Source organism: Capricornis sumatraensis, chromosome 12 (genome assembly GCF_032405125.1).
Source record: "Capricornis sumatraensis isolate serow.1 chromosome 12, serow.2, whole genome shotgun sequence".
NCBI lineage: Eukaryota > Metazoa > Chordata > Mammalia > Artiodactyla > Bovidae > Capricornis > Capricornis sumatraensis.
In genome coordinates this window covers 29,127,652-29,154,843 of record NC_091080.1, presented here as the reverse complement: position 1 = coordinate 29,154,843, position 27,192 = coordinate 29,127,652, and the positions used below count along the sequence as shown (strand labels likewise).

The following is a 27,192-nucleotide window of genomic DNA, read 5'->3' as shown; positions in this document are numbered from 1 at the left end:
TGATAGGAATGGATGCCGTGATCTTAGTTTTTTGAATGTGGAGTTTCAAGCCAGCTTTTTCACCGTCCTCTGTGACTCTTATCACGGGGCTGTTTAGCTCCTCTTCACTTTATGCCATAGAGTGGTATCATCTGCATATCACGTTGTTGATATTTCTCCCGGCAGTTGTGATTCCAGCTTGTGAGTCATCCAGCCTGGCATTTCATGTGATGCACTCTATTTACCCATGAAATCCCTCAGCTAACTTTAACGTATATCAGGGTTTCTCAAACCCTTCAGTATTGACATTTTAGGGAATTCCCTGATGGTCCAGTGGTTAGGACTCTGCACTTACACTGCCGAGGGACCAGGTGCGATCCCTGGTCAGGAAACTAAGATCCTGCAGGCCTTGAGGTGTGGCCCCAAAAAAAGGAGAAAAATGGACATTTTAGGCTGGGTAGTGTTTGATTGTGGGAGGCTGTCCTGTGTATTGTAGGGTGTTTAGTTGCATCATTAGGCTCTGCCCACAAGACTTTGTAGCATCTCTGCGCTTCCCAGTCAGGACAGCGAAAAATGTCTCAAGACACAACTACGTGTTTCCTGGGGGCCATGCGTGAATGATTGGCCTAAATCAATTCAGCTAGGAAACTTCTCCACTCAAATGAGACAGCCTAAATCATGCCTTCTGTTCTATGAACAGTGCCAGGTCTTCCACTCCCCACCCCCAGAAACAAACCAAAAAAAATGTGCCTTTTCTTCATTCTCAGTTTTAGGAGAAATCAGCTTAGCACATTTCCCAGATCCCATGTGAGGACTCCTGGCAGTCCTGAGCCTGTCTACTGCGAAGGGCTTAGGAGGAATGGGCATGTTGCTCTCTCACATGCATCCTATGGCTAAAAGAAGTTGTGTGTGCACGTACCACTAGGGAAGCCCAGTTCACCCAGTTGCATCCAATTCTTTGCCATACTGTAGACTGCAGGCCACCAGGCTCCTTTGTCCATGGAATTTGCCAGGCAAGATTACTGGAGTGGGTTGCCATTTTCTCCTCCAGGGTATCTTCCCAAGCCAGGGATTGAAACAGCATGCCCTGTGTCTCCTGCATTGAAGGTGGATTCTTTACCACTGAGCTACCAGGACAGCCCTAAAGATTGTGTGAAGCAACCAGATGTGTGGACTGCCCTTTGTTTTCTGTAGCAATGTGTGTGAGACACTTACGGTTGAAGAGCTTGAAGTTTTCTGGGAGAGCTGGGGTTGGAGCAGAGAAATCCCTAGCATAGTTTGTAAAGCATTATGAGAGATTGGCCTCATCAGGATACTTCACAGGTTTATTAAATATGATTAAAAGCAGGGGATCTATGTTCTATAAAGTATGTGTTCCCTGCAGGGCCTTTCTTCTGCAACATCCATTTTCCCAGCCCTGAAGAACTGCCTACCATCTGCCTTCTTGAGTAATTCTTTAAAACTGTGGTTCCTGGAGATAAATGGGGCCTTGTGCCAAGTGATGTGTGAAGCCTCAAGGGAAACCAGGCATCTTCACAGGGCAGTGGTTTTACTTGATGTCAGAAAGCTTTATGGTACTACAGACCTAGGTGTTAGAGAGTAAAGGACACATTTTGCATAATGTTTTAAAGACAAAATCAGGTTTTGTTTTTGAGGCAGACCATTTTGTGGACACATTTCTGCAGGCTAGGAGTCAGAAGAGTTGGAGTCGGTCTACTTATGGACTAGCTTGCATTGTGACTGAATCTTAATATTGAATAAAAGTCACCACTCTTAAAGAACCATCATTACAAATGAACTGTTCTTAATTTCAAGTATAGACTTCTAATTATTCCCGTATAGCAGAAGAGACAGATCTGTTTTTATTAACTTCCTTTCTCAACCTGAACACTCCATGCATTTCAGCCATCCTGCTTTAAAGTCCTTCCTGGACCTGGTTCCTCTTGGCTTCGTGCATTCCAAGGACCCTGTGTATAAAGTGTGCTTTGGCTAGTTTCTAGATACAGTGGAATGGGAACATTCCATTATCTGGCCATTTAATTCTGTTAACGTGGAAGGGACTGTTTCAGTTACTTTACCAGCTTCATCATCATTAGATTTGTGATCAGGTAACAGCCTCAGTTCCCTTTGTTTTCAGCTCTTTTCAATCCCGTAGTTTGGTGTTTATAGTTTTCAAACCTTAATAGAATCTATAAATTTCACTTTATTTGATTTCAGCTCAGTTTTCGTCATAATAAGAACATTCCATATCTGTATGTATCTTTTCCATGGCTTCAGTCATTTTTTCATAAATAAGAATTTTGAAACTAAGCGTTTAAGAACATTCGAATACTTCTTGAGCATCCTATCCCCTGCCAGGTCCTGTGCTAGGGTGCAAGGTCCACACACACACGAATTAAAAGTAAAAGTTAGGTCAAATGTTAGAGATACACAATGATATGTAATAGAGGGAATTGGCCTGGTTAGGAAGGTGATAATCAGGCTGGCAGTGAGTTCTCAGTAAATGCCAGCCACTGGTACGAGCGCTTAAGAAGTACCAACTTAGTCCTCAACATCTCTGTGATGAAGATTCTTATTATCAGGCAGACAGCAGTTAAAGTCTCCAAAAATTACACAGCTGATAATGGTGAAGGAAAAGCAGGAGTTAATTGGGCAGATTCACTGGAAAAGCTTTTCTGGCAGAAGAAACAGTACAAAGTAGGAAGGAGCATGGGAGTCCAGGTAGTGAAAGGAAGTACAGCTGGAGCCAAAATGATCGTGAAGGGGAGGGCTGCCAGGGGCAGGGGAGGGCTGAAGAGAGAGGCAGGTGCCAGACCCCCACCTGTAAGGCATACAAAGAAGTTTTGATATTCTACAAGCAACGGTAAATCATCTTCATTAAACAAGAGTGATGATAGAAGTATTGTGTTTAATAACAATCATTAGCTGGTAGGGCAAGGGCAGGAAATATACTTTGAGTTTAGTAATGTGTACAGGTTGAAATAGTGAGTGTGAAGCCCTAAAGCAAGAGATGGTGAACAGGTTGGTCCATGAAGTGGATGAAAGAAAGTGTCCAACTCTTCACGACCCCATGGAGTGTAGCCAGGCTCCTCTGTCTGTGGGATTTCCCAGGCAAGAATACTGGAGTGGGTTGCCATGCCCTTCTGCAGGGGATCTTTCCAACCCAGGGATCGAACCTGGGTCTCTAGCATTGTGGGCAGATTCTTTACCATCTGAGCCACCAGGTGGAATCCAGAGATACTGGCCACTAAAACAGGAGCAAGCGAAGCTTAGATCAGGAATTGAGAGGAAGATATCAAGGATGATTTCTGTGTTTCTGGGTTGCTATAACTGATTATTAAGTGGCATAAAACATAATAAGCAACACTGAGGGGGAGTTCCCTGATTCATTGGTTAGGACTTGGTGCTTTCACTGCTGTGGCTGAGGATCAATCTCTGGTCGAGGAACAAAGAACATGAAAGCCTCACAGTGCAGTCAGAAGAAAAAGAAGAGAGCAACAGTAGAGAGTCAGACGCATGGAGTAGAGGGTGATGAGTTCAGTTCAGGTTGAGTTGAGTGGAGACACGCAAATGATGGTCAACACTGTAAATACTGGGGCTCAGAGGAGAGGGCCAGCACTAGAGATCTGAATCCTCTGTTTTGGGGATTATTAAAACAGGAAGTGCAGGTCAGCCCTGGGTATCCATGGGGCATTTGTTCCAGAAGCCCCTGTGTGTACCAGAATCCATGGATGTTCAAGTCTCATTAGTTTGCCCTTCCTATCTGCAGATTCAAGAGCTGACTGTTCAGTTCAGTTCAGTTGCTCAGTCGTGTCCAACTCTTTTCGACCCCATGGACTGCAGCACACCAGGCCTCTCTGTCCATCACCAACTTCCAAAGCCTACTCAAACTCATGTTCATCACGTTGGTGATGCCATCCAACCATCTCATCCTCTGTCATCCACTTCTGCCTTCAATCTTTCCCAGCATCACAGTCTTTTCCAAGGAGTCAGTTCTTCCCATCAGGTGTCCAAAGTATCAGAGTTTCAGCTTCAGCATCAGTCCTTCTAATGTACATTCAGGACTGATTTCCTTTAGGGTTGATTGGCTCTCCTTGCAGTCTAAGGGACTTGCAAGAGTCTTCTCCAACACCACAGTTCTAAAGCATCAATTCTTCAGCGCTCAGCTTTCTTCATAGTCCAACTCTCACATCCATACATGACTACTGGGAAAACCATAGCCTTGACTAGATGGACATTTGTTGGCAAAGTAATGTCCCTGCTTTTTAATATGCTGTCTAGGTTGGTCATTGCCTTTCTTCCAAGGAGCAAGCATCTTCCAATTTCATGGCTGCAGTCACCATCTGCAGTGACTTTGGAGCCCAAAAAGATAGTCTGTCACTGTTTCCATTGTTTCCCCATCTATTTGCCATGAAGTGATGGGACCGGATGCCATGATCTTAGTTTTCTGAATGTTGAGTTTTAAGCCAACTTTTTCACTCTGCTCTTTGACTTTCAAGAGGCTCTTTAGTTCTTCCCTTTCTGCCATAAGGGTGGTGTCATCTGCATATCTGAGGTTACTGATATTTCTCCCAGCAATCTTGATTCCAGCTTGTGGCTTCATCCAACCTGGCTGACTGTAGTTGTCTGTTAAGCATCTACTCAAGGGTCAAAAAGCAAAGGCCTTGGGGACACTCACTCGTGGGTTCTGGCCTCGGCCCAGTCACTGAGAGTCCTTAGACAAGTTATTTAAATCTGTTATTTGAGCCTGTTTCCACATTTGTAAAATAGGGGGACACACACTGAGTCCCAGGGTTGTAAAGAAAGATAAAATACCACATGAGCTGGCTCAGCTGTAAAGAATCTGCCTGCCAATGCAGGAGACAGATTCCATCCCTGGGTCAGGAAGATTCCTCTGGAGAAAGAAAACGCAACCCACTTCAGTAGAACAGAGGAGCTTGGTGGGCTACAGTCCCTGGAGTGGCAAAGACTCAAACACGGCTGAGCAACTAAACAGCAGCACAGTAAGTACAACATAAAATACCGCAGGTAAATTATCTGGTACCAAACTGCTGTGACCTACTGCTCCTCTCGCCCACACTTATGCTGCTTTTGGATCTTTAAGGATAGTGTTAGAGTAAGCCATAATGTCTACTGATGGTTGCTTGCAAGGCTTAATTAGAATATTTTGTCCCTAAAATTCTCCCCCCCACACCCCCTACCTCCTCCCTTCCTCTACTGCAGGCTATTGGCAAAAATTCCAACAGCTAGACTTCACTTCCTGGCTTAAGGCTTTGAACCCTGTTAACAGTCACACTGCATCAAAAGATGTGGCCCTATCTCCAGCCTTTTGGGCGTGGTCTGGGAATAGGTGGCTTACCCTTATTCCTTGGAAGGAAAGTTATGACCAACCTAGACAGTATATTAAAAAGCAGAGACATTACTTTGCCATCAAAGGTCGGTCTAGTCAAGGCTACGGTTTTTCCAGTGGTCATGTATGGATGTGAGAGTTGGACTGTAAAGAAAGCTGAGCGCCGAAGAATTGATGCTTTTGAACTGTGGTGTTGGAGAAGACTTGCGAGTCCCTTGGACTGCAAGGAGATCCAACCAGTCCATCCTAAAGGAGATCAGTCCTGGGTGTTCATTGGAAGGACTGATGTTGAAGCTGAAAGTTCAATACTTTGGCCACCTCATGCGAAGAGTTGACTCATTTGAAAAGACCCTGATACTGGGAAAGATTGAAGGCTGAGAAGAAGGGGACGACAGAGGATGAGATGGCTGGATGGTATCACTGACTCGATGGACAGGAGTCTGAGTAAACTCCGGGAGTTGGTGACGGACAGGGAGGCCTGGCGTGCTGCGATTCATGGGGTCGCAAAGAGTCGGACACGACTGAGTGAACAGAACTGGGGATAGGTCTGGTTTCGGCAGTTAAGAAAATTAGTGAGCATGAACCTGAGTTGAGAAAACGTCTGGCTGTGCAGCGTAGGGACTCCGCGGGGCAGCGGGGCGGGAGGGTGAAGCCTCCTTTCGCCCCACCCCCTCGCCGCGCAGCCCCGCCTCCTCGCCGCGCAGCCCCGCCTCCTCGCCGCGCAGCCCCGCCTCTCCGCCGCGCAGCCCCGCCTTCCCGCTCACTGTTCGCGGGGAGATCCCAGCCCAGGTGCGGGCAGTCTGCGATCGGAGCTGGAAGCATGCAACGCGGGCGGGGAGCTGGGCATTTCGGCGGGCGGCTCGCTGCTGCTGTGCGCCTCGCTGCTGGCAGTGGGCTGCGCGCTGGGCCTGCGCCTGGGCCGGGGGCGGGGGACGGCGGACCGGGGGTTGCTCGCTTGGCTCTGCTTCAACGCCCTGGTGCATTTCGCGCTGGTAAGTAAGCGTCCTCGTCTGGGCCCCGAAAACGCAGAAGGACGCCGCCTCTCTTGAGACCCTTCCCTCTAGCTTCCAGGAAAGGACGCGGACGCCAGGGACGCCTTGGCCGCCCCGGGCCTTATGGCGGGAGACCCGGGAGTCACCTGGAGGCCCGTGGCCTTTGGCCAGATACTGCACTTCTCCGAGGTCCCAAGGCTATAGCGCAGCTTCCCTAGTGGTGCCAGTTTCTCTACCAGATTAAAACTAAACCAGGAAAAGCCGAGCATTGTTATCCCTCTATGATGCTGTTAGTCGGATTGTAAACTGCGGAAAGGCCTTGGTTTGCTTGACTTCTTAACCCGCACATAGATGTCTAAGATAATTGAGAGTGTATGAATGACTCAGAGGCAGCAGGGAGGGGTGATGAGGTACGCTGGGGCCTGAACCAAAACCCCAAACCCGCTTCCAAATAGTAATCACCATTTATTAGGTAACTACTGTATGCAGGCCCAGTACTGTGTTTAAAATTTCTGACCTGCTAACACCCCATAAGTCACTTCTTATTGTCCCCATGTTACAGAGAAACAAGCCTGCAAAGTTAGATGACTTCACAGTGCCACACAGCTGGCGTGATTTTTGGAATAACTTAGTCTGACTCCAAAGCTTGCACTTTATTTCATGCCAGGCTTTAGGAAACCTGTTCTTAAAACTTCAACTCACTTTTTGTATGGCCAGGAGGGTTGCTTTTAAGGGATCCTATTGAAAATGCCCCACTTCCCGTGCACTCACTCTTCTTAAAGCCTTTTGTTAAACTAGGCAAAATATCTTTTTCCTTTTTTTGCCAATTTGACCTTGGTTAAATCTAGGCAAACCCAAAGCTAATGTGAAGCCAGGGTCTCTACGATCGGTTCTCCTCCCTATCCGGTGGTTTCAATCAACGGAGGACAGAAAATACAAGAAAAAAATTCCAGAAATTTCCAAGATGAATTTGCCCGCCTCTGCAACTCCCCCTCCTCACCCACAACTAGTTACATGGTATTTACCCTGTATTTACAGCTACTTATGTAGTATTTACATAGGGTTGGGTATTAAAGGTGAGCTAGAGATGATTTGATTTAGGTCATACCTGAATGGTATAGCGGTTTTCCCTACTTTCTTCAATTAAACTCTGAATTTGGCAATAAGGAGTTCATGATCTGAGCCACAGTCAGCTCCTGGTCTTGTTTTTGTTGACTGTATACAGCTTCTCCACCTTTGGCTGCAAAGAATATAATCAGTCTGATTTCGGTGTTGACCATCTGGTGATGTCCATGTGTAGAGTCTTCTCTTGTGTTGTTGGAAGAGGGTGTTTGCTATGACCAGTGCATTTTCTTGGCAAAACTCTATTAGCCTTTGCCCTGCTTCATTCCGTATTCCAAAGCCAAATTTGCCTGTTACTCCAGGTGTTTCTTGACTTCCTACTTTTGCATTCCAGTCCCCTATAATGAAAAGGACATCTTTTTTGAGTGTCAGTTCTAAAAAGTCTTCTAGGTCTTCATAGAACTGTTCAGCATCAGCTTCTTCAGCGTTACTGGTTGGGGCATAGACTTGGATTACTGTGATATTGAATGGTTTGCCTTGGAAATGAACAGAGATCATTCTGTCGTTTTTGAGACTGCATCCAAGTACTGCATTTTGGACTCTTCTCTTGACCATGATGGCTACTCCATTTCTTCTAAGGGATTCCTGCCACCAGTAGCAGATATAATGGTCATCTGAGTTAAATTCACCCATTCCAGTCCATTTTAGTTCGCTGATTCCTAGAATGTCAATGTTCACTCTTGCCATCTCTTGTTTGACCACTTCCAATTTGCCTTGATTCATGGACCTGACATTCCAGGTTCCTATGCAATATTGCTCTTTCCAGCATCGGACCTTGCTTCTATCACCAGTCACATCCACAGCTGGGTATTGTTTTTGCTTTGGCTCCATCCCTTCATTTTTTCTGGAGTTATTTCTCCACTGACCTCCAGTAGCATATTGGGCACCTACTGACCTGGGGAGTTCCTCTTCAGTATCCTATCTTTTTGCCTTTTCATACTGTTCATGGGGTTCTCAAGGCAAGAATACTGAAGTGGTTTGCCATTCCCTTCTCCAGTGGACCACATTCTGTCAGACCTCTCCACCATGACCTGCCCATCTTGGGTTGCCCCGCGGGCATGACTTAGTTTCATTGAGTTAGACAAGGCTGTGGTCCTAGTGTGATTATATTGACTAGTTTTCTGTGCGTATGGTATGACCTAAATCAAATCCCTTATGATTATACATTGGAAGTGAGAAATAGATTTAAGGGCCTAGATCTGATAGATAGAGTGCCTGATGAACTATGAAATGAGGTTCGTGACATTGTACAGGAGACAGGGATCAAGACCATCCCCATGGAAAAGAAATGCAGAAAAGCACAATGGCTGTCTGGGGAAGCCTTACAAATAGCTGTGAAAAGAAGAGAGGCGAAAAGCAAAGGAGAAAAGGAAAGATATAAGCATCTGAATGCAGAGTTCCAAAGAATAGCAAGAAGAGATAAGAAAGCCTTCTTCAGCGATCAATGCAAAGAAATAGAGGAAAACAACAGAATGGGAAAGACTAGAGATCTCTTCAAGAAAATTAGAGATACCAAGGGAACATTTCATGCAAATATGGGCTCAATAAAGGACAGAAACGGTATGGACCTAACAGAAGCAGAAGATATTAAGAGGTGGCAAGAATACACAGAACAACTGTACAAAAACTTCATGACTCGGTTAATCACGATGGTGTGATCACTCATCTAGAGCCAGACATCCTGGAATATGAAGTCAAGTGGGCCTTAGAAAGCATCACTACGAACAAAGCTAGTGGAGGTGATGGAATTCCAGTTGAGCTATTTCAAATCCTGGAAGATGATGCTGTGAAAGTGCTGCACTCAATATGCCAGCAAATTTGGACAACTCAGCAGTGGCCACAGGACTGGAAAAGGTCAGTTTTCATTCCAATCCCAAAGAAAGGCAATGCCAAAGAATGCTCAAACTACCACACAATTGCACTCATCTCACGTGCTAGTAAAGAAATGCTCAAAATTCTCCAAGCAAGCCTTCAGCAATACGTGAACCATGAACTTCCCGATGTTCAAGCTGGTTTTAGAAAAGGCAGAGGAACCAGAGATCAAATTGCCAACATCTGCTGGATCATGGAAAAAGCAAGAGAGTTCCAGAAAAACATCTATTTCTGCTTTATTGACTATGCCAAAGCCTTTGACTGTGTGGATCACAATGAACTGTGGAAAATTCTGAAAGAGATGGGAATACCAGACCACCTAACCTGCCTCTTGAGAAATCTGTATGCAGGTCAGGAAGCAATAGTTAGAACTGGACATGGAACAACAGACTGGTTCCAAATAGGAAAAGGAGTACGTCAAGGCTGTATATTGTCACCCTGCTTATTTAACTTCTATGCAGAGTACATCATGAGTAACGCTGGACTGGAAGAAACACAAGCTGGAATCAAGATTGCCAGGAGAAATATCAATAACCTCAGATAATGCAGATGATACCACCCTTATGGCAGAAAGTGAAAAGGAAGTAAAAAGCCTCTTGATGAAAGTGAAAGAGGAGAGTGAAAAAGTTGGCTTAAAGCTCAACATTCAGAAAATGAAGATCGTGGCATTCGGTCCCATCACTTCATGGGAAATAGATGGGGAAACAGTGTCAGACTTTATTTTTTGGGGCTTCAAAATCACTGCAGATGGTGATTGCAGCCATGAAATTAAAAGACGCTCACTCCTTGGAAGAAAAGTTATGACCAACCTAGATAGCATATTCAAAAGCAGAGACATTACTTTGCCGACTAAGGTCCGTCTAGTCGAGGCTATGGTTTTTCCTGTGGTCATGTATGGATGTGAGAGTTGGACTGTGAAGAAGGCTGAGCACCGAAGAATTGATGCTTTAGAACTGTGGTGTTGGAGAAGACTCTTGAGAGTCCCTTGGACTGCAAGGAGATCCAACCAGTCCATTCTGAAGGAGATCAGCCCTGGGATTTCTTTGGAAGGAATGATGCTAAAGCTGAAACTCCAGTACTTTGGCCACCTCATGGGAAGTGTTGAGTCATTGGAAAAAACTCTGATGCTGGGAGGGATTGGGGGCAGGAGGAGAAGGGGACGACAGAGGATGAGATGGCTGGATGGCATCACTGACTCGATGGACATTAATCTGAGTGAACTCAGGGGGTTAGTGATGGACAGGGAGGCCTGGCGTGCTGCAATTCATTGGGTCACAAAGAGTCGGACACGACTGAGCGACTGAACTGAACTGAGAGATGATTTAAAGCCTAGGGGATGCTGTCGGTTATATGCAAATACTACACCATTTTTACAGAAGTGACTTGAGCATTTGTGGGTTTTGGCATGCCTGGGAAACAGTCCCTGTCTGAGGGAGGACTGGAATATTGAGAAAGAGCTGAGTTTTGGACTGTCGCCTAGGGTGCAGATGTTTATCAGTTGGATATGTGCACATATCAGATACTGCTGAGTGGAATGACGAAATTCCTTCTTTCTTAATAGTCAGCTTGTGGAGGTTGAAGACAGTAAACAGTTCCCTCAACTCCTATATTTATAGAATTGATTTTTTTTCTTTTTTTTTTTTGCTTCGTGGGGTCTCAGTTGCAGCACATGGGATCTTCGGTCTTCGTTGCAGCATGCAGGATCTTTAGTAGAGGCATGTGAACTCTTAGTTGCGGCATGCAGGATCTAGTTTCCTGACCAGGAATCAAACCGTGGCCCCCTACATTGGACCACCAGGGGAGTCTCTAAAGAATTTTTAGGCCGTTGCTGAACACAAGGTATCCGAGGAACAGGGGCAACAAAATAGGTTACAAGGCTCACTTAAAGTGTATTATATTTTAGACACACAAAAAGGGTATAAAAACACTAAAACATAGACCCACATGTTCAGCACCTAGTTTAAAATTAAAGTCTGCTTTTCAAGCACCGACTGCCAGGAAGCACTGGATACATCTCCACTTGGCACCTTGAGGTGTAGCGCCACGTATGCCCCACTCTCCTCCTTTATTCTGAAGGAAATTCTTCCCCCTACCACCACCCATGGACCTATCTTGTGCTGTTTACCTGTCTCAGCTGCAAAACATCCCACTGTTTGAGTGTACCGTACCATACATACCTTGAAGTGAAAGTGTTTGTCACTTGGTCGTGTCCGACTCTGTGACCCCATGGTCTATAGCCTGCCAAGCTCCTCTGTTCTTATAATTCTCCAGACAAGAGTACTGGAGTGGGTTGCCTTTCCCTTCTCCAAGGGATCTTCCCAACCCAGAGATCAAACCCGTGTCTCCCGCATCTCCTAACTGTAGGCAGATTCTTTGCCATCTGAGCCACCAGGGACCTGAATACATACCTTGAATACATACAATAATCCCTTAATTCTAAAAGGCACTTTTTTTTTTGTATGTTACAACAATCAGTGGCATAACCACTGTGGGTTATTTTATTGATATATTAAAATATACATTTTAAATAAATAAATATATATATATATATTTGAGCTTCCTTATGGCTCAGTCAGTAAAGAATCTACCTGGAATGCAAGAGACCCAGATTCGATCCCTGGGTCAAGAATATCCCCTGGAGAAAGAAATGGCAACCCACTCCAGTATTCTTGCCTGGGAAATCCCAAGGACAGAGGAGCCTGCTGGGCTGCAGTCCATGGGGTTTCAAGAGTCAGACACAATTAGCCACTAAACCACCACTAGAAAATATGTATTCATTTGTCTGACTGCACCACCTCTTAGTTGCAGCACCTGGTGTCTTTCACTTGTGGCGTTGGAACTATTTGAGCAGCATGCGGGATCTAGTTCCCTGACCAGGGATCGAACCTGGGGCCTTTGCATGGAGAGTGCGGAATCACAGCCACTGGATCACCTGATATTTTATGTCTCTGGAGTTAGGTTGTATCTTTCAGTTGATAATGAAATATGATAGATAAAAGCACGCCCATTAATAATGTCTGGTTAAGTTGACTATTTACACACAATGCTTCAACCAGCGTCTTGGTACACATATCTTTGAGACTGTGAGAAGGGCTCTTAAGTGGTTGAGGCCTACTAGACAAATGCATGTCCATATTATCTTTGAGATTACTGGGAATTTGTTTCGAGAATACCCAGAAATGTGGGTGGAGCTAAGATTTGAGTAGAAAGACTGAAGGAGGTCTGAAACCCTAGCTCGCTTCTTCCCACTGGAACCTGAGCTCCCTCTCCTCACCCCTTTTGACTTGACTTCTCAAATGGAGGAGCTGTCTGGGTCTGTTGGCCACCATAAACTGCCGAGCTCCCCTGTTGCACAGAGATTCAACCAAGCATTGCCAGAGATGGTTCAGCTCCCTGATGTCCAGTCAGACCCTGGTCACCTGAGGCTGCATCTCTGGCCTTCAGTTCATTGATTATGGCCGGGATGGAGGGCTGGCTGGTTTCCTGTCTGATGGGGGTCATGGTGACATCCATGAAGAAGTCAGTGGTCTGGCTCACCATTGCTCAAAAGGTGCTATGGGTGTTTCTTGCCCTGGTGCTTCATGGGTTTTCCCTCATCTGTGATCTGAGTTTGGCATTCTAGGTGTGGCCAGGGGGCTTCCCAGGTGGCACTAATGGTAAAGAATCTGTCTGCCAATGCAGGAGACACAGACCCAGGTTCAGTCCCTGTGTCAGGAAGATCCCCTGGAATAGGAAATGGCAACCTGCTCCCGTATTCTTTCCTGGAGAATCTCATGGACAGAGGAGCCTGGTGGGCTACAGTCTATGAGGTCGCAAAGAGCTGAAAACAACTGAGTGACTGAGCACAGGCGTGGCCAGAGCTGGAGGCAGGGTGTATATGCCTGTTTGGGGAACATGTGGAAGTCCAGGTTGATTAGAATGGAAGATTTACATAGGGTAAGACTCAGGCAACCCATGTCCGGCTCCTATCTGCAGACCTAGATGATTATCATAGGCTTTGATTTCTCTTTCTTTAGAGAAAGAGACAGAGGACTATACTGTCAGCATCTATGGTGGATTGCTTCCATAACCCCGTGGGATACTCAAAACCACAAATTCTTAGGTCCCTTATATAAAGAAGGGGGACAAACTGGAAAGAGAACTTGGATTACAGGTAAGGCTTAGAGTTTTATTCTGTGCAAGGAAGCCATGGAAGTGTTTCAATCAAGGAAGTGAGCTGGCCAGAGTGGATCTTTCAAAAGATAATTTGTTGGTGGTGTGTTAAGTCACAGGGTAAGGGGTCTGAGATTTTACCTTTCTTCAAGTGAAGTTAGCCTTGTTGATTGTCCAAGCTCCATAGGGCAAGGCAGTGAGGGCCAGATGGTACTTGCACAGGCTGGAGGGGCGCGTTACAGGAGAGGAACAACCCCCAAATTAGGTTCCCATCTTCTGTGGAGCTGCTGGGGACCTGCTTCTACTTCTCTCTGGAGAAAGACCTTATCTTTACTCAGAAATGTAAACAGATCTCTGAGGAAGAGGAGGCAAGATCTTTATCTTCATTACCCTGAAACGTCTCAGGAAGGAGAGGTCTCTAAGCCCTACTACTATGGAATGTCTCCTTGCATGCATATTCTTTTTTTTTTTAATAGTTTTTTTTTTACATGTTTTTGTTTTAGAATAATTTTGTTTTGGGCTGTGCCGGGTCTTTGTTGCTGTGCAGGCTTTTTCTCTAGTTGCATTTTAGTTGCTCAGTCATGTCCAACCCTTTGGACAGTCCGACCCCATGGACTATAGCCCACCAGGCTCCTCTGTCCATGGGGTTCTCCAGGCAGGTATACTGGAGTGGGTTGCCATTCTCTTCTCCAGGGGATCTTCCCCACCCAAGGATCTTCGTCGTGGTGCATGAGCTCTAGTTGTGGCGTACGGGCGCCAGGGCCCATGGGCTTCAGTAGTTGCATCCAGGGCCCGTGGGCTTTAGTAGAAGTTTAGTGCGTAGGCTCAGAAGTTGCGGCACTGGGCTTAATTGCTCCACAGCAGGTGGGATCTTAGTTCCCTGATCAGGGATCAAACCCACATCCTCTGCACGGCAAGGCAGATTCTTAACCACGAGACCACCAGAAATATTCTTAAGTTAGTGTTAATGACTGTGCTTAGACACCCCTGCCAGACATTGCAAGAATAGAAGATCTTTATGGAAAGTTGTTTCCTAACAGATGCAGGGTGGACTGGAAAGGATAGTTCAGGGCAAGAAGATCAGCTAAAAGCGATTGCAGTATTTTAGGAATGAGAAGAAAGCTGAGCTCGGGTAGTGATGAAAGTTAAAATGAGGAGGAAGGCGAAAGGAAGAATTTTATGAGTCAGAGTAACCACTTATACATCAGGAGTGGAGATGATCTTGGGGTTTAGAATTTGGCCGGCTTGGATAATGTTGATAATGTTAACAAGGACAAGAAAGTCTGATTTTAGAACTGTGAATCTGGGACTCCAGGGTGTAATTGAGGGGGAATGGTTGGAAGGCGCTGAAAATGTGAGACCCGTTGGAGAGACAGAGTCAGGGTGGAACAGAGAGTTGGAAGTTCCTCCCTGGACTGGAGGAGACAGTAGGAAGCCCTGGGGAGAGTGACTTCTGAAGAAGAGGAAACAGAAAGGAGAAAAGCCTGGGGGATGACAGCAGAGTCTTTTGATATTGCTATTGAACAGTCAGGAAGAGGAAGATCCAGGAAGGATCTTGGGGGCAAGGCCAAGAACAAGATACAGTGCTGGGTCCTGGGAGCCAAAGAAGGGAGTTTCAGGATCACCGTGAAACGTGCAGCACTGTTACAAAAGTAAAAAGTTCGAAAACCGTGAAGGCTGAGCCTTTTGGGACTAGCCGTCAGGAAGTGGGTGTAGCTGGCATTGGTTGAATGGGAGCGCCAGCAGCTGGGGGCAAGGGCTTAGCAGGTGGGGCAGAGGGAAAGTGGACTCAGTGTATGCCAGACTTGCAGGAGATTTGGTGGTGGGAGGAAGGACAGTGCAGGAGTGTGCCGACTTGAAGAAAAATGGACAGACTTAAGAGCTGTGAGTGTAAGTTTTTTTTTTTTTTAATTTATTTAATATATAGAGGTATTTTTTTTAGCTGCACTGGGTCTCTGTTGCTGCGTGGGCTTTCTCTAGTTGCAGAGAGCGGGGGCTACTCTCTAGCTGGCGTGCGCAGGCTTCTCTTACTGGGGAGCTCGGGCTCTAGGCATGTGGGCTTAGTTGCCCCACAGCACACGGCGTCTTCCCCGACCAGGGATCGAACCCATATCCCCCGCATTGACGGATGAATTCTTGACCGCAGGACCACCAGGGAAGTCTGTGAGTCTAAGTTTTAATTCAGGGACCTTACTAAGGACTGTGAGTGGCCCAGGAGACAGCCTCTCAGGAGCTCAGAAGAAGCTGCCCCCAGAAGATAGGGGAAAAGAAAGAAGAAAGTCACTCAGTCATGTCTGACTCTGTGACCCACCGGGCTCCTCTGTCCGTGGAATTCTCCAGGCAAGAATACTGGAGTGGGTTTCCATGGAAGAGCTTATATATGGGTTTTGGCTAGGGAAGACATGCAGTCAAGCACACATCCTCGATAAAAAAAATCACTGCTGGTCACAAAAAACCAAGATATCTCAAGATAACAATATCAGTGCTTGTCCAGCCATATATGTGAAGATGCTTGAATCTGGGCTCATGAAAATTCCTCCTGAGATGTGCATCCTACAATCTCTGGGGCCTGTTTTTCTGAAGCATGGTGTGTCTCATCCTGCATTTCACCCCAAGCTCCTCTCAGGGAGCACAGCAACTGCAGTGGTTGTTGACTTCATCCACATAGAGTTGGGTGCTGAGCAACACCCTTTATTCTTCGTTGTTTACAAAGAAAAGTTCAAAAGATACGGCAAGAGCCAGGGACTTGGGGTTTAAGGTGGGAAGGTCTGCACGCATGTGCGAGCAGGACCCTGGTCCAGGGGAGGGTGGACGGCAGAGCTGTGCGCGGGCCCACGTGTCGTCTGCTGTTTCCCAGCCGAGGGAACCGAGGGGAATCGGATGCGCCTGACTCTGCCACTGGTCCTCTGCTCAGACCCCTAGGCTAGCCATTCCCACCCTTTCATGACTGCGGAGCAGCACTCGGGCTTGTCCATCAGGCTGCAGGACGGTTGTCACGGAACATCTGGGCTCTGTAAGTCTCTCCATTCATTCTGCCTTAACGCCCAAGCGTCGTCTTTCTTCAAGAAATCCTGAGGCTGCTTCCCTCCCTATTAATTGGTGTATTTTGGACATTGCCCTTTTCCGTTTCACGTTGCCATCTGCTCTTTGCCTTCACGGCAGTAACTTCAGCCTCTGATCTTGGGACTTTCTAAAATTGTCTTCCTCCCGCTACTTCGTCATGAGGTCTGAAGTTGCCTTTTACTTCGCCGTCTGTTGCTGGCTCCTGTTTTCCTTTCCATTTTTGGCATCGTTATCTTCATCAGTTTTATTCTAAGATAGATATCCTCTCTGGTAAATGAATTTATAGTCCTTGTGCTGTTTGGTAAGCCTGGTGAATCACAGTTGGTTTAGATGTGTATTAAGAGTAATGGTTCATGCTGGTTAATTTTGTGCATCACCTTGCTGGACCATGGGGTGCCCAGATATTTGGACAAACGTTATTCTGGGTGTTTCTGTGAAGATGTTTTGGATGAAGTTAATATTTACATTGGGAAAGCAGAATGCCCTCTGTAATACAAGTGGGCCTCATCCCGTCAACTGAAGGCCTGTTGTTCAGTCGCTTTGGCATTCTGACTCTGCGACCCCATGGACTGCAGCACGCCAGGCTTCCCTGTCCTTCACCATCTCCCGGAGTTTGCTCAACTCATGTCCACAGATTCAGTGATGCCATCTAACCATCTCATCCTCTGCCGTCCCCTTCTCCTCCTGCCCGGAATCTTTCCCAGTATCAGAGTCTTTTCCAATGAGTCAGCTCTTCGCATCAGGTGGCCAAAGTATTGGAGCTTTAGCTACAGCATCAGTCCTTCCAGTGAATATTCAGGACTGATTTCCTTTAGGATGGACTGGTTGGATCTCCGTGGTGTCCTGACTGGAACAAAAACCTGGTCTTCCCTCAAGTCGGAGAGAAAGCCTCCTACCTGGGAGACATTCACGCTGGGATACTGGCTTTTTACTGCCTCTTGACTCGAACTGAAGCAAGGACTTTTCCTGAATCCCAAGCCTGCTGGCCTTTGGACTGGATCTGTACCGTTGAGTTCCGTCTCTTCTCAGGCCTCTGGTTGGGTTAGAGCTCCATTGGCTTTCTTGGGTCTCCAGCTTGCTGACTCAACCTCAGGTCGTGGGACTTGTCAGCCTTCATAATTGCTTAAGCCAGTTCCTATGATAAGTCTAGGTAGATAGATATATAGACATATCTATCTAATCTCCTGGTGGTGCTGTTTATGGTGTCAAAGCCTAAAGAATAGCTCCCAGAATCAGCCACTGTCCACTATTTAGGGTGGTAGACAGTCCTCGCACTTCTGCACATCAGGATTCAGTCTGTTTTCTAACATGATGAAGAATGTTCCTTAGCAATTGGGATGGCTGTCCATGTGGCCACATCTCAGAATGACATATTGGTCCTCCTTCCCACAAAATTTGAGTGCCTGCTGGGGCACCTGTGTCTAGATACAAACAAAATCGATGACCCTTGTCCTCTCAGAGTTTATGGATTAGCAGATTTTTTCTTATTATTTCATGTGGAAAATAATATTTGTTAATATAAATATTAATATTTATTAATGTCACTCGATATGAGAAATTTCCTTTGCAGATAAGGGCTAGGAGAAGCTTAGTTTCTTTTTTAAAAATTGGTCTCTTTCTCTCTGATGGCAAGAACAAAATAAATGGTTCTCCTTTTCACTTTGGCTGCTTGGATGCTCAGAACCATATTTAAGCTCTATAATAACAAAAGATAGTCTCATATAGATGTTTTTATTGTCCCCGATCCAAATTCTTATGTATGTTTTACCATTTAGTGGAATGTTTTTGTTGTAATTAACCTAAAATCTTTTGTAAAAGGAGAAAGCCTGTAAATACTTCAAAAAATGTTAGTGCAACTAAACTCACTTCCTTTGAAATAAAAATATTCCAGGGAAATATCTTTTTTCTTTTATAACACTAAACACAATTTGTAACTGTTTTGACTTCTTCTATCTCCAGAACCTGGCCTGGTGCCTGGTTTGTAGGAGCTATTCTGGAATATTTGTTAATACTGAATGAATGGAAGAGTGATTCTTTCCATTTAATTTTTAGCAGCATCTGCCATTTACATTGTAAGCCTCTGATTGCTCAGATATCTAAAATGTCAGTTCTTGGACTTCCTTCATGGTCCAGTGGTTAAGACTGTGCCCTCCCAGAGCAGGGGTCATTGGTTCGATCCCTGGTCAGGGAACTAAGATTCCATATGCCACAAGGCAAAGAAAAAAAAAAAAAGTGGTTAAAATGTCAGTTCTTTTTCTATGTCAGACAGTCTTTTAAAACAAAATTTGTTTGAATCATTTATTTCTACAATAATTGTAAAAAAAAATAACATATCTACAAGGAAGAAAAGTTAAAATTACCTAGAGATAATTATTGTTAGTATTCTTAAAAATAGTCTTCCAGAATTTATATGAATATATATATCCATATAAATATTTTTCAGGTTCCTTTTTGAAAAAATGGGATCATATTATTCATTCTTTGTTGCTTTTTTTCATTTAGCTGTGTTCAGTGACCATCTGTGTGAGTCTCTTCAACTATTAATACCTCATAAATTTAAATAACTGCTTAGGATTCCAATATACTTCATGTATAATCTTTTTCACCAACCCTGAATTGTTGGACTTACAGGCTTTTCCCAGTTGCTGGCAATTATATAGAATGTTCTCTGTACATTTTTATACACTTGTCTTAAGTGTTTACCCAGGATGAATCCTGAAAAGTATAGCTGCTTGCTCTAAGGGAAGCTAAGAGTTTCCCTGGTGGTTCAGTTGGTAAAGAATCTGCCTGCAATGCAGGAGACCCGGGTTTGATCTCTGGGTTGGGAAGATCCCCTGGAGAAGGAAATGACAAACCACTCCAGTATTCTTGCCTGGGAAACGCCGTGGACAGAGGAGCCTTGCGGGCTACAGTCCGTGGGGTCACAAGAGTCAGACACAGCTTTGCAACTAAACAAAGGGAAGCCAGTGTTTGAAGATCCCAGAAACGTGATCCCCATTTGTAGTCCCATCAGCTACTTTGTCCCAGTCGTCCAGTAGGAGATAGCAAGATTGTATCAGGTACTTCTCAGATCGTCTTGGCTTCATCTCACCCTTGACAGTTTGCTCTGCTTCTGCCACCATGATGGCGGCCAACTCCAGCTTCACTGGGTCCCATCCAGGCAGCTTCTGCTTCCAGCCCCTGCCCCAGGCCCCTCACATGCCACTCAGGTGTAAGGTCCTGGGGTCCCACTCGGCTCCCACGCCCCTGCCCATGGATGAACTTTTGACAATGGTTTTTGGGAACCACAGGATAAATTCTTCCTTCCTCACCCAAGAGGAACTCCCCAAAGAACCAATAGATCATACAGTCTTTGGACAAGTGTAAGATTGAGACATCAGTTAGCTTGTTCCTAAGCAGCTTTACTAAGCTGCTAAACCCACTAATGTAGCCTCATACCTGATTCACGCCTCTCCTTGGCCCCATTCCCCATTTCTCCTCCTCTGCCTCCTTGGGACAGCCATCCCCATGAAAGTAGTAGAATACAGTATAATACTTCCTCACTTAAAGTGACGTCATGAGCATGAACCTTCTCCCAATAACGACTGGTTCCTTATAAAGGAGGGAATTGGGACACAGGGAGAGAACGCCATGTGAACTTGAAGGCGTCGATCAGAGTGAGGCTCCTTCATGCCAAGGCGCACCAAAGAGTACCATCAAATGCCTGGAAGGTGTAGGGGAGAGGGGCACAAGACAGATTCTGCCTGCAGCCCTGGGAAGGAACTGGCCCTGCTCACAGGTTGATCCTGCACACCAGCCTCCAGAACTGTGGCATAGTTCAGTGTTTGCGGTTTTAAGCCACCCGATCTGTAGTGCTTTTCTGTGGCAGCCGAATCCAATGACTACACCTGCTTCCTGGTAACTTGACTTTATTCAGAGTGACAATTTGTTCTGGGCCTCTCCTGGCCTCTCCTACGTATTAATTGTCAGAATCAGATTGGATTCACGCCCTCTTTCGGAATTGGTGCTCTCGGAGAATAAGAATGTTGTCACGGGCCCAGCTTGGGTCTGTTCAGGTTGTGATGTTTTGCAAGGGCTGCTTTGTAGGCCAGCCGCCAGCCCGTGCGCTGACTGCCTCCTTGTCCCTCCTGATCCTCGGATCCGGGCACCTGCAGCCAAAGGAGCGGCTGTCACAGTGTAGACCCTGGCCCAGGCCGTGGCGGGCACAGTGTGCGTTGTGCCCCACACATCCAGAGGAATGCCCGGTACCGCATGTGGAAAGTGAGAATGCTGCCATCGTCTGTCTGGGAGCGGTGTTCAGGAGCCAAGTAGCCCAGTCTCCCCTTGAAATAGGACTTGTCTCATAGTCCAGACAGATGTCCTCGGGTCAGCCACCTGTGCTTGAAAATGTTCAGTGGGTGCCATCTTTCCCAAACAGAATAGCTCTAGTTACAAGAAAGTGTTGCCTTATGTTGGGCTGAGACTAGCCCCCTTGTGATTTCTTTGGGTCCTACTTGTGCCGTCTTCTGTAGCCCAAAGGGAGGCTGAGCTGCAGCTCCGCCGATTCCCACGGTGTGGTTTCCTGGCTCTTTTCCGCCCTGTCACTAACCCTCACTCACACCACAGTCTGCCTTTCAAGTGCTGGTTACTCGGCGTTGTCCCAGAGGAGCTCTGACTCAAGAAACCCTGGGCGGAGTGGGAAGGCAGACGGAGCATGGGCTTTGGGGTCTGACACGTGTGCTGGTGCAGCCGGCTCTGTCTTTCCCCACCTGTGAAATCCTGGGCAGCGCCCCTTTTCCCGCTGGAAATCCTTTCTGTGATGCAGAGGGGAAGGAAGAAATATATGTGCATTATGAAATATTGTGGTGATTTAGTGACTCAGTTGTGTCCGACTCTTTGTGACTCCATGGACTGGAGCCTGCCAGGCTCCTCTGTCCATGGAATTTTCCAGGCAAGAGTACTGGAGCAGGTTGCCATTCCCTTTTCCAGGGGATCTTCCCAACCCAGGGATCAAACCCAGGTCTCCTGCATTGCAGGCGGATTCTTTACCCTCTGAGCCACCAGGGAATGTGCATTAAATATGTGTGAGAAATACAGGCTGAGGAGGCTTTGCAGAGCATATACAGAAAAACCAAAATTCTCACTACAGTGATTTCCCCCGTTTACTGCTGCTGCTAAGTCACTTCAGCCGTGTCCGACTCTCTGCGACTCCATGGACTGTAGCCTGCCAGGCGCCTCTGTCCATGGGATTTCCCAGCCAAGAATACTAGAGTAGGTTGTCATGCCCTTCTCCAGGGGATCTTGCCAACCCAGGGATCAAACCTGAGTCTCCTGCAGCTCCTATATCAAGGGCAGATTCTTTACTTCTAAGCTCTGGGGAAACTATTAATTTCATTGTTTACTCATACTTGTATTTTGCATTAAACTCTTTTGGCAGCGAAGAGAAATAAAAAGCAAAATAATATGTGTTTTGTTTTTTTTTTTTAAGGAAGGGAGAAAGGAAACTTTCTTTCTGGGTTTCCTTATTGGGTTAGTCTCTTTAGGCTGCTGCAACAAAATGCCACACACTGGGTGGCTTATAAACAACAGAAATTTCTTTCTCATAGTTTTGGAGCCTGGAAGTCCGAGATCAGGACGCAAATTTGAGATGTCTACCCCAAATTTTTAGACATAAAGTATGGAACTAACATTTTCTTCGAATGGTTGTTGAAAGGATTAAATAAACTTTGTAATTTAGGGCAGGTCTTCTCAAACTTGACTGTGCCCAGGAATCTCCATAAGTCTGGGCTAGGGTCTGACAGTCCACACAAGCTCCCAGCTGGTGCCCGAGCTGTGGCCCATGGACCATATATGAGTAGCAAGGATGCAGGGCACTGGGCACAGTGCCCGGAGCTTAGCAGAGTTCAGTTAATGTTCATCCTTCTTCTGTCCCTTTTGTGACCCCTCCTCACCATCCTTCTTACTTGGGTTAACTTTTAATCTTCATCCTGTCCCTAAGTAATAATGTGATTATACACATGTCCAATAAAGATGAGCCTTGGAAGGTTTCAGATCTAAGAAGTAACTGCCTCAGCAAAGGAGGGTATATTCTTTAAAGGGGAGAAGTGGTTTTTAAGTCCTAAAGCAAACACTAAGCTACCATGTTGTAGGAACAATAGCACTTGTGTGGCTGTGTGGTACCCAAACTTCTGAAAGGGCCTGCATGGTCCATTGTTAATATCAGGCGACAGCCCGCCTGCTAGGACCGAGTGGAATGGTTCCATCAAATATAAGTCGTCGCCTCATTAAGCGGATGACAGCTGGGCAGCATATATTTATGAAGTCAATAAAGCCTTGTCATTGAGGGGCTGTAGGAGGCTGAAGCAGCTGATCCTTCCAGAAACAATGATATGTGCTGTCGCCATGACATGGAAAAATCAAGTCCGATTAGGCTGAGGTTTTATGAGTCAGATCAGTAAGTGCTAATACGCTTTGACAGGATTCATGTATTGATTCTATTCTTGCTCCACTTTATTCCCCCACTCTTCATGCATTGCAGTTTTTCTGGCTCTTCATTCAAACACTTTTTTTTTAACCTTGCAAATATATTTAACTATAAATTCAGCCTTTACAAACACAAACACAAATTACAAAGAAGAAAATGTATGTTCTCTTTTATTTCTATAAAGCCTATAAAGGCTTATAAAAATTTTTCTTTAAGGGTGAAATGAGTAAATTTAGCATTCTTTACCAATTGGTCATTGAGTTATAAATAGCAGAAACTTGCCCAGCTCAAGCATGTTTTTAAAATCTGAGCTTTGACTTGTAGCTGTCTCAAAGTCTATAAAATGCATTGTTAGAACTACATGTCTGGAACACATTAAGTGAAAAATGAGATGAGACCAGCCTTCTTTTTCCCCCACTTCAAGGCACATGAGATCTTAGTTCCCTGACCAAGAATTGAACATTGGAAATACGGAGTATTAACCACTGAACCACCAGGGAAATCTTGCCTTTGTTTCTTAATTTATTTGCCATGATTCATTTTAGCTTTTAAGTTGATTTTGTTAGCAGCTCAATTAGACGGTATAGTCCAGTCACATTTTAGTGCATTTAATACGAATTAAATGTTTTTAAACCAAAATTCCTGATACATTGAACTTAAAAATCTTTTAAGTCAATAAACCTTGTGGAATTGTCCTCATCACCCTCTAGGTTGATAGTAGGAAAACTAATGGCAGGGAGAAAGTATTTTAAATATTTATAGCTATATAATAACATATACATGAAAAATTTCCTGAAGGCTACTATGGAACTCAAGCAGTGATATCTCTGGGGGGTGAGATTGGGGATCAGGAGAGAAAGAGACTTTTACCTTTTACCTTATAGCTTTTTGTAAATTTTTTTTAACTTACAGCATGTATCACTTCAATAATTTTTAATAGTTAAAATGGTAAAGGTACACCACCAGAAAGGATGTCAGAAGGGTAAACAAAAATGTGATGGAAAATCAGCAGGCTGTGGGGGTTGGGAGCACCGATGTGGGGCAAGGACAGGTGAGTTGTAACAGGAAAAGAGCCCTATCAGGGTGAGCCCTAGCAGTAAAGACCTGGCCTGCCAATACAGGAGATGCAAGAGACATGGGTTTGATCGCAGGGTCAGGAAGATCCCCTGGAGGAAGGCATAGCAAGCCACTGCAGTATTCTTGCCTGGGAAATCCCACGGACAGAGAAGCCTGGTAGGCTACAGTCCGTGGAGTCGCAAAGAGCTGGACGCGACTGAAGCAACTTGGCATGCACACACAGAGGGAGTGGAAGCCCACTCTGCAGCTTCTCTGCAGGCTTAACTGGACAACACTGAGAATTCACTCAGCGTGTCACCCGGAGCCAGAAGGACAGGGGGCTAGCATGTCAGTGGCTGTTCGTTCACCAGAAGGGCACAAGTAATTTGAAAAGGGAGTGCGAACACCAAGACTGTTTTCCCTTTCTTTCTGCGGTCATGGCCATTGGCTCTCCTTGCTTTTTATCCTTGTTGTGTGTGTGTAGGACACGTTGGGGCTGGTGAGAAGTGTGAGGGCAGAGGACCTCTGGGACCACGGGTCCTAAGCCGGGAACCCAGAAACGCAAGGGACAACAGTTCCTTTTTGACCAAGTGCTGTATGTTGGTCAGTCAGTCGTGTCCAACTCTTTGTAACCCCATGGACTGCAGCACGCCAGGCTTCCGTGTCCTTCACCATCTCCAGGAGTTTGCTCAAACTCATGTCCAGTGAGTCAGTGATGCTGTCTAACCATGAACAGTATGAAAAGGTGCTATATATATATATATTTAAAGTATTTATTTATTTTATGTATTTGGTTGTACCAGGTCTTAGCTGTGGCACGTGAGATCTAGTTCCCTGCTGCTGCTGCTAAGTCGCTTCAGTCGTGTCCGACTCTGTGCGACCCCATAAACGGCAGCCCACCAGGCTCCCCCATCCCTGGGATTCTCCAGGCAAGAACACTGGAATAGGTTGCCATTTCCTTCTCCAATGCATGAAAGTGAAAAGTGAAAGGGAAGCTGCTCAGTCGTGTCCGACTCTTAGCGACCCCATGCACTGCAGCCCACCAGGCTCCTCTGTCCATGGGATTTTCCAGGCAAGAGTACCGGAGTGGGGTGCCATCGCCTTCTCCACTAGTTCTCTGACCAGGGATCAAATCTGGGCCCCCTGAGTTGGGAGCGTGCAGAGTCCTAGCCCCTGGACCATCAGGCAAGTCCTGTGTATCTTTTTTTAAATCAAGCTCTACTGTGAAAAATTTTAAACATGCACAGGTGTAGAGAGACTAGTGTAATGAGCAGGTTCAGTGTTTTCAAACTTTGCTGCACTTGCTTCATTCGTCCCTTTTTTTTTCTCTCCCTCCCTCCTCCCTCCCCTCCTTTTTCTTTCATTATTGCTGAAGTATTTTCAAGGGAACCCAGACCTCCTGCCATGTTGCCCCTACATCCTGAGTGAGTTTCTCTGTAAAAATTCAGGCTGTGCTTCTTAGGGGACAGGTGTCTGCCTCTCAGACAGTGGTAGGAATAATTGCACTCACTCCAAAATTCTTGACAACAGTCTCACGCCCAGTGAGTCAGGGAGTCTGCCCTGGGGGCTGCCACGAGCTTGGCCTTCCCATGACTGATGACCAGTGGCAGGTGTGGGACGCACAGCCCACTCCTACTTGAACGGCTGGGGCTCAAAAGGCTCTGACCCCGCAGCCCTCCATGGGGGCCCCTTCCTCCACGCCTGGCCCTCCACTGACAGGCACTCTGCCTGGGCCACCACTCAGTGAGGTCAGTGGACCAAGTGCCACACTCAGGGCTTCCAGTCAGCAAGAGACACTCTGTGAAAGGTGAAGATCTAGCCTAACTCTGCTCATTACTCTCTCATTCACTCAGGTCTTCATTCATCCAACATCTGTTGAGAGCTTTACTCTGTTACTTTATATCGATGAGGGAGTTGAAACTCAGAGAGGTCAAGGTAGCAGGGAATATAAGAAATAAAATATGCTGAATATATATATATATATATATATATATATATATATATTTCTTTTTTTTTTTTTTTTGCTCAAGCCCACCCAGATCTCCAGCCTGCAGCACAGGGCGCTTACCCCTCCACCTGTTCAGGCCCTCCTTCCCAGTTAAGCAACACCCCACTGATGGCCTTTGCTGCTTACCAAGCACCTTTCATCTGATCCCTAAAATCTCCAGGTAGCTGTTGAGCTCAAACATGAATTTTAGTTCTGGCTGGCTAGTTCTTCACCATATAGTATGATTAAAGACTTTTGGAGCTGATAACCTTCCAAGTTTATTCTGTAAGTTAGTATAAATTTCGTCTTCCAGAGCCTGAAAATAAATTTAACAGGGAAGAAAAAGCACTTTGTGGTTCATTTGATATAAAATATGAATTCATGGGAGGAAGTAAGTCTATTTCCATTCTCCCAAATTCTACAGGTAATTTTTGCTCTTGGGAAATAGTAACTAATGTTTCCAGTGACTTTGATCTTGATCTTAGATCCAGGTCCCCATCCTGCGTTCACCCACAGAATTGCTCCTGAGGAAAGAACCACACAGGATGTCAGGGTCCGGGTTTGCAGATGGCTCCAGCTGAAGAGGTTGCTCGTGGAAGTCATGAGATCAACAGTCTAATTTTGGGAAGTCCTTTATCTCACAGAGAGGTGGACTGAGCCCCACAGAGGGTCAGCTCAGCCTCATTGCCCTTACTGGCCAGTCCAGCAGATGTATTTTTGTCTAGAAAGTTCCCCAGCCATGCCAGGGAAGTGATGTGGACTTCGTGCGGCTCTGCTAAAAATAAAAAAATCAGCTGGTGAGAATAAGGAGCTACAAAGTAGACAGGGAGTACGTCTTGTTTAAAAACATTATCTCACCTGTAATTTTTAAAAATCTCCTTTAAGGAATAGGATTTTCATATATGCTCTGACATAAACCACACTTACCTACTAGGTAACTTACAGAATGTTAGGAAAAGGGAAAATAGGGCTTCCCTGGTGGCTCAGTGGTGAAGAATCCGCCTGCCAATGCAGGGACACCGGTTTGGTCCCTGATCCAAGAAGATTCCACTTTGCCGTGGAACAATTAAGCCTGTGCCCCACAGGTGCTGAGTCCACGCACTGCAGCTACTGAGGCCCGTGAACGTAGAGCCTGCACCCGGCAACAAGAGAAACC

General features: G+C 45.8%; 1 protein-coding gene and 1 non-coding gene across 2 annotated transcripts in view; both read left to right on the top strand.

The window, feature by feature from the left end:
- The first annotated feature begins 298 nt into the window (after nt 1–298).
- Nucleotides 299–371, top strand: TRNAV-UAC (transfer RNA valine (anticodon UAC)). Its single transcript has one exon. It is a non-coding gene; the product is annotated as a tRNA-Val (tRNA).
- Nucleotides 372–2,688: 2,317 nt separating this feature from the next.
- Nucleotides 2,689–27,192, top strand: part of EBPL (EBP like) — a 34,720-nt gene continuing 10,216 nt past the window's right edge. The window contains exons 1-2 of the mRNA XM_068984770.1: nt 2,689–2,802; nt 6,013–6,321. Of these exons, the coding sequence (XP_068840871.1) occupies nt 2,689–2,802; nt 6,013–6,321 (423 nt within the window). The remainder of the gene's footprint in view (nt 2,803–6,012; nt 6,322–27,192) is intronic.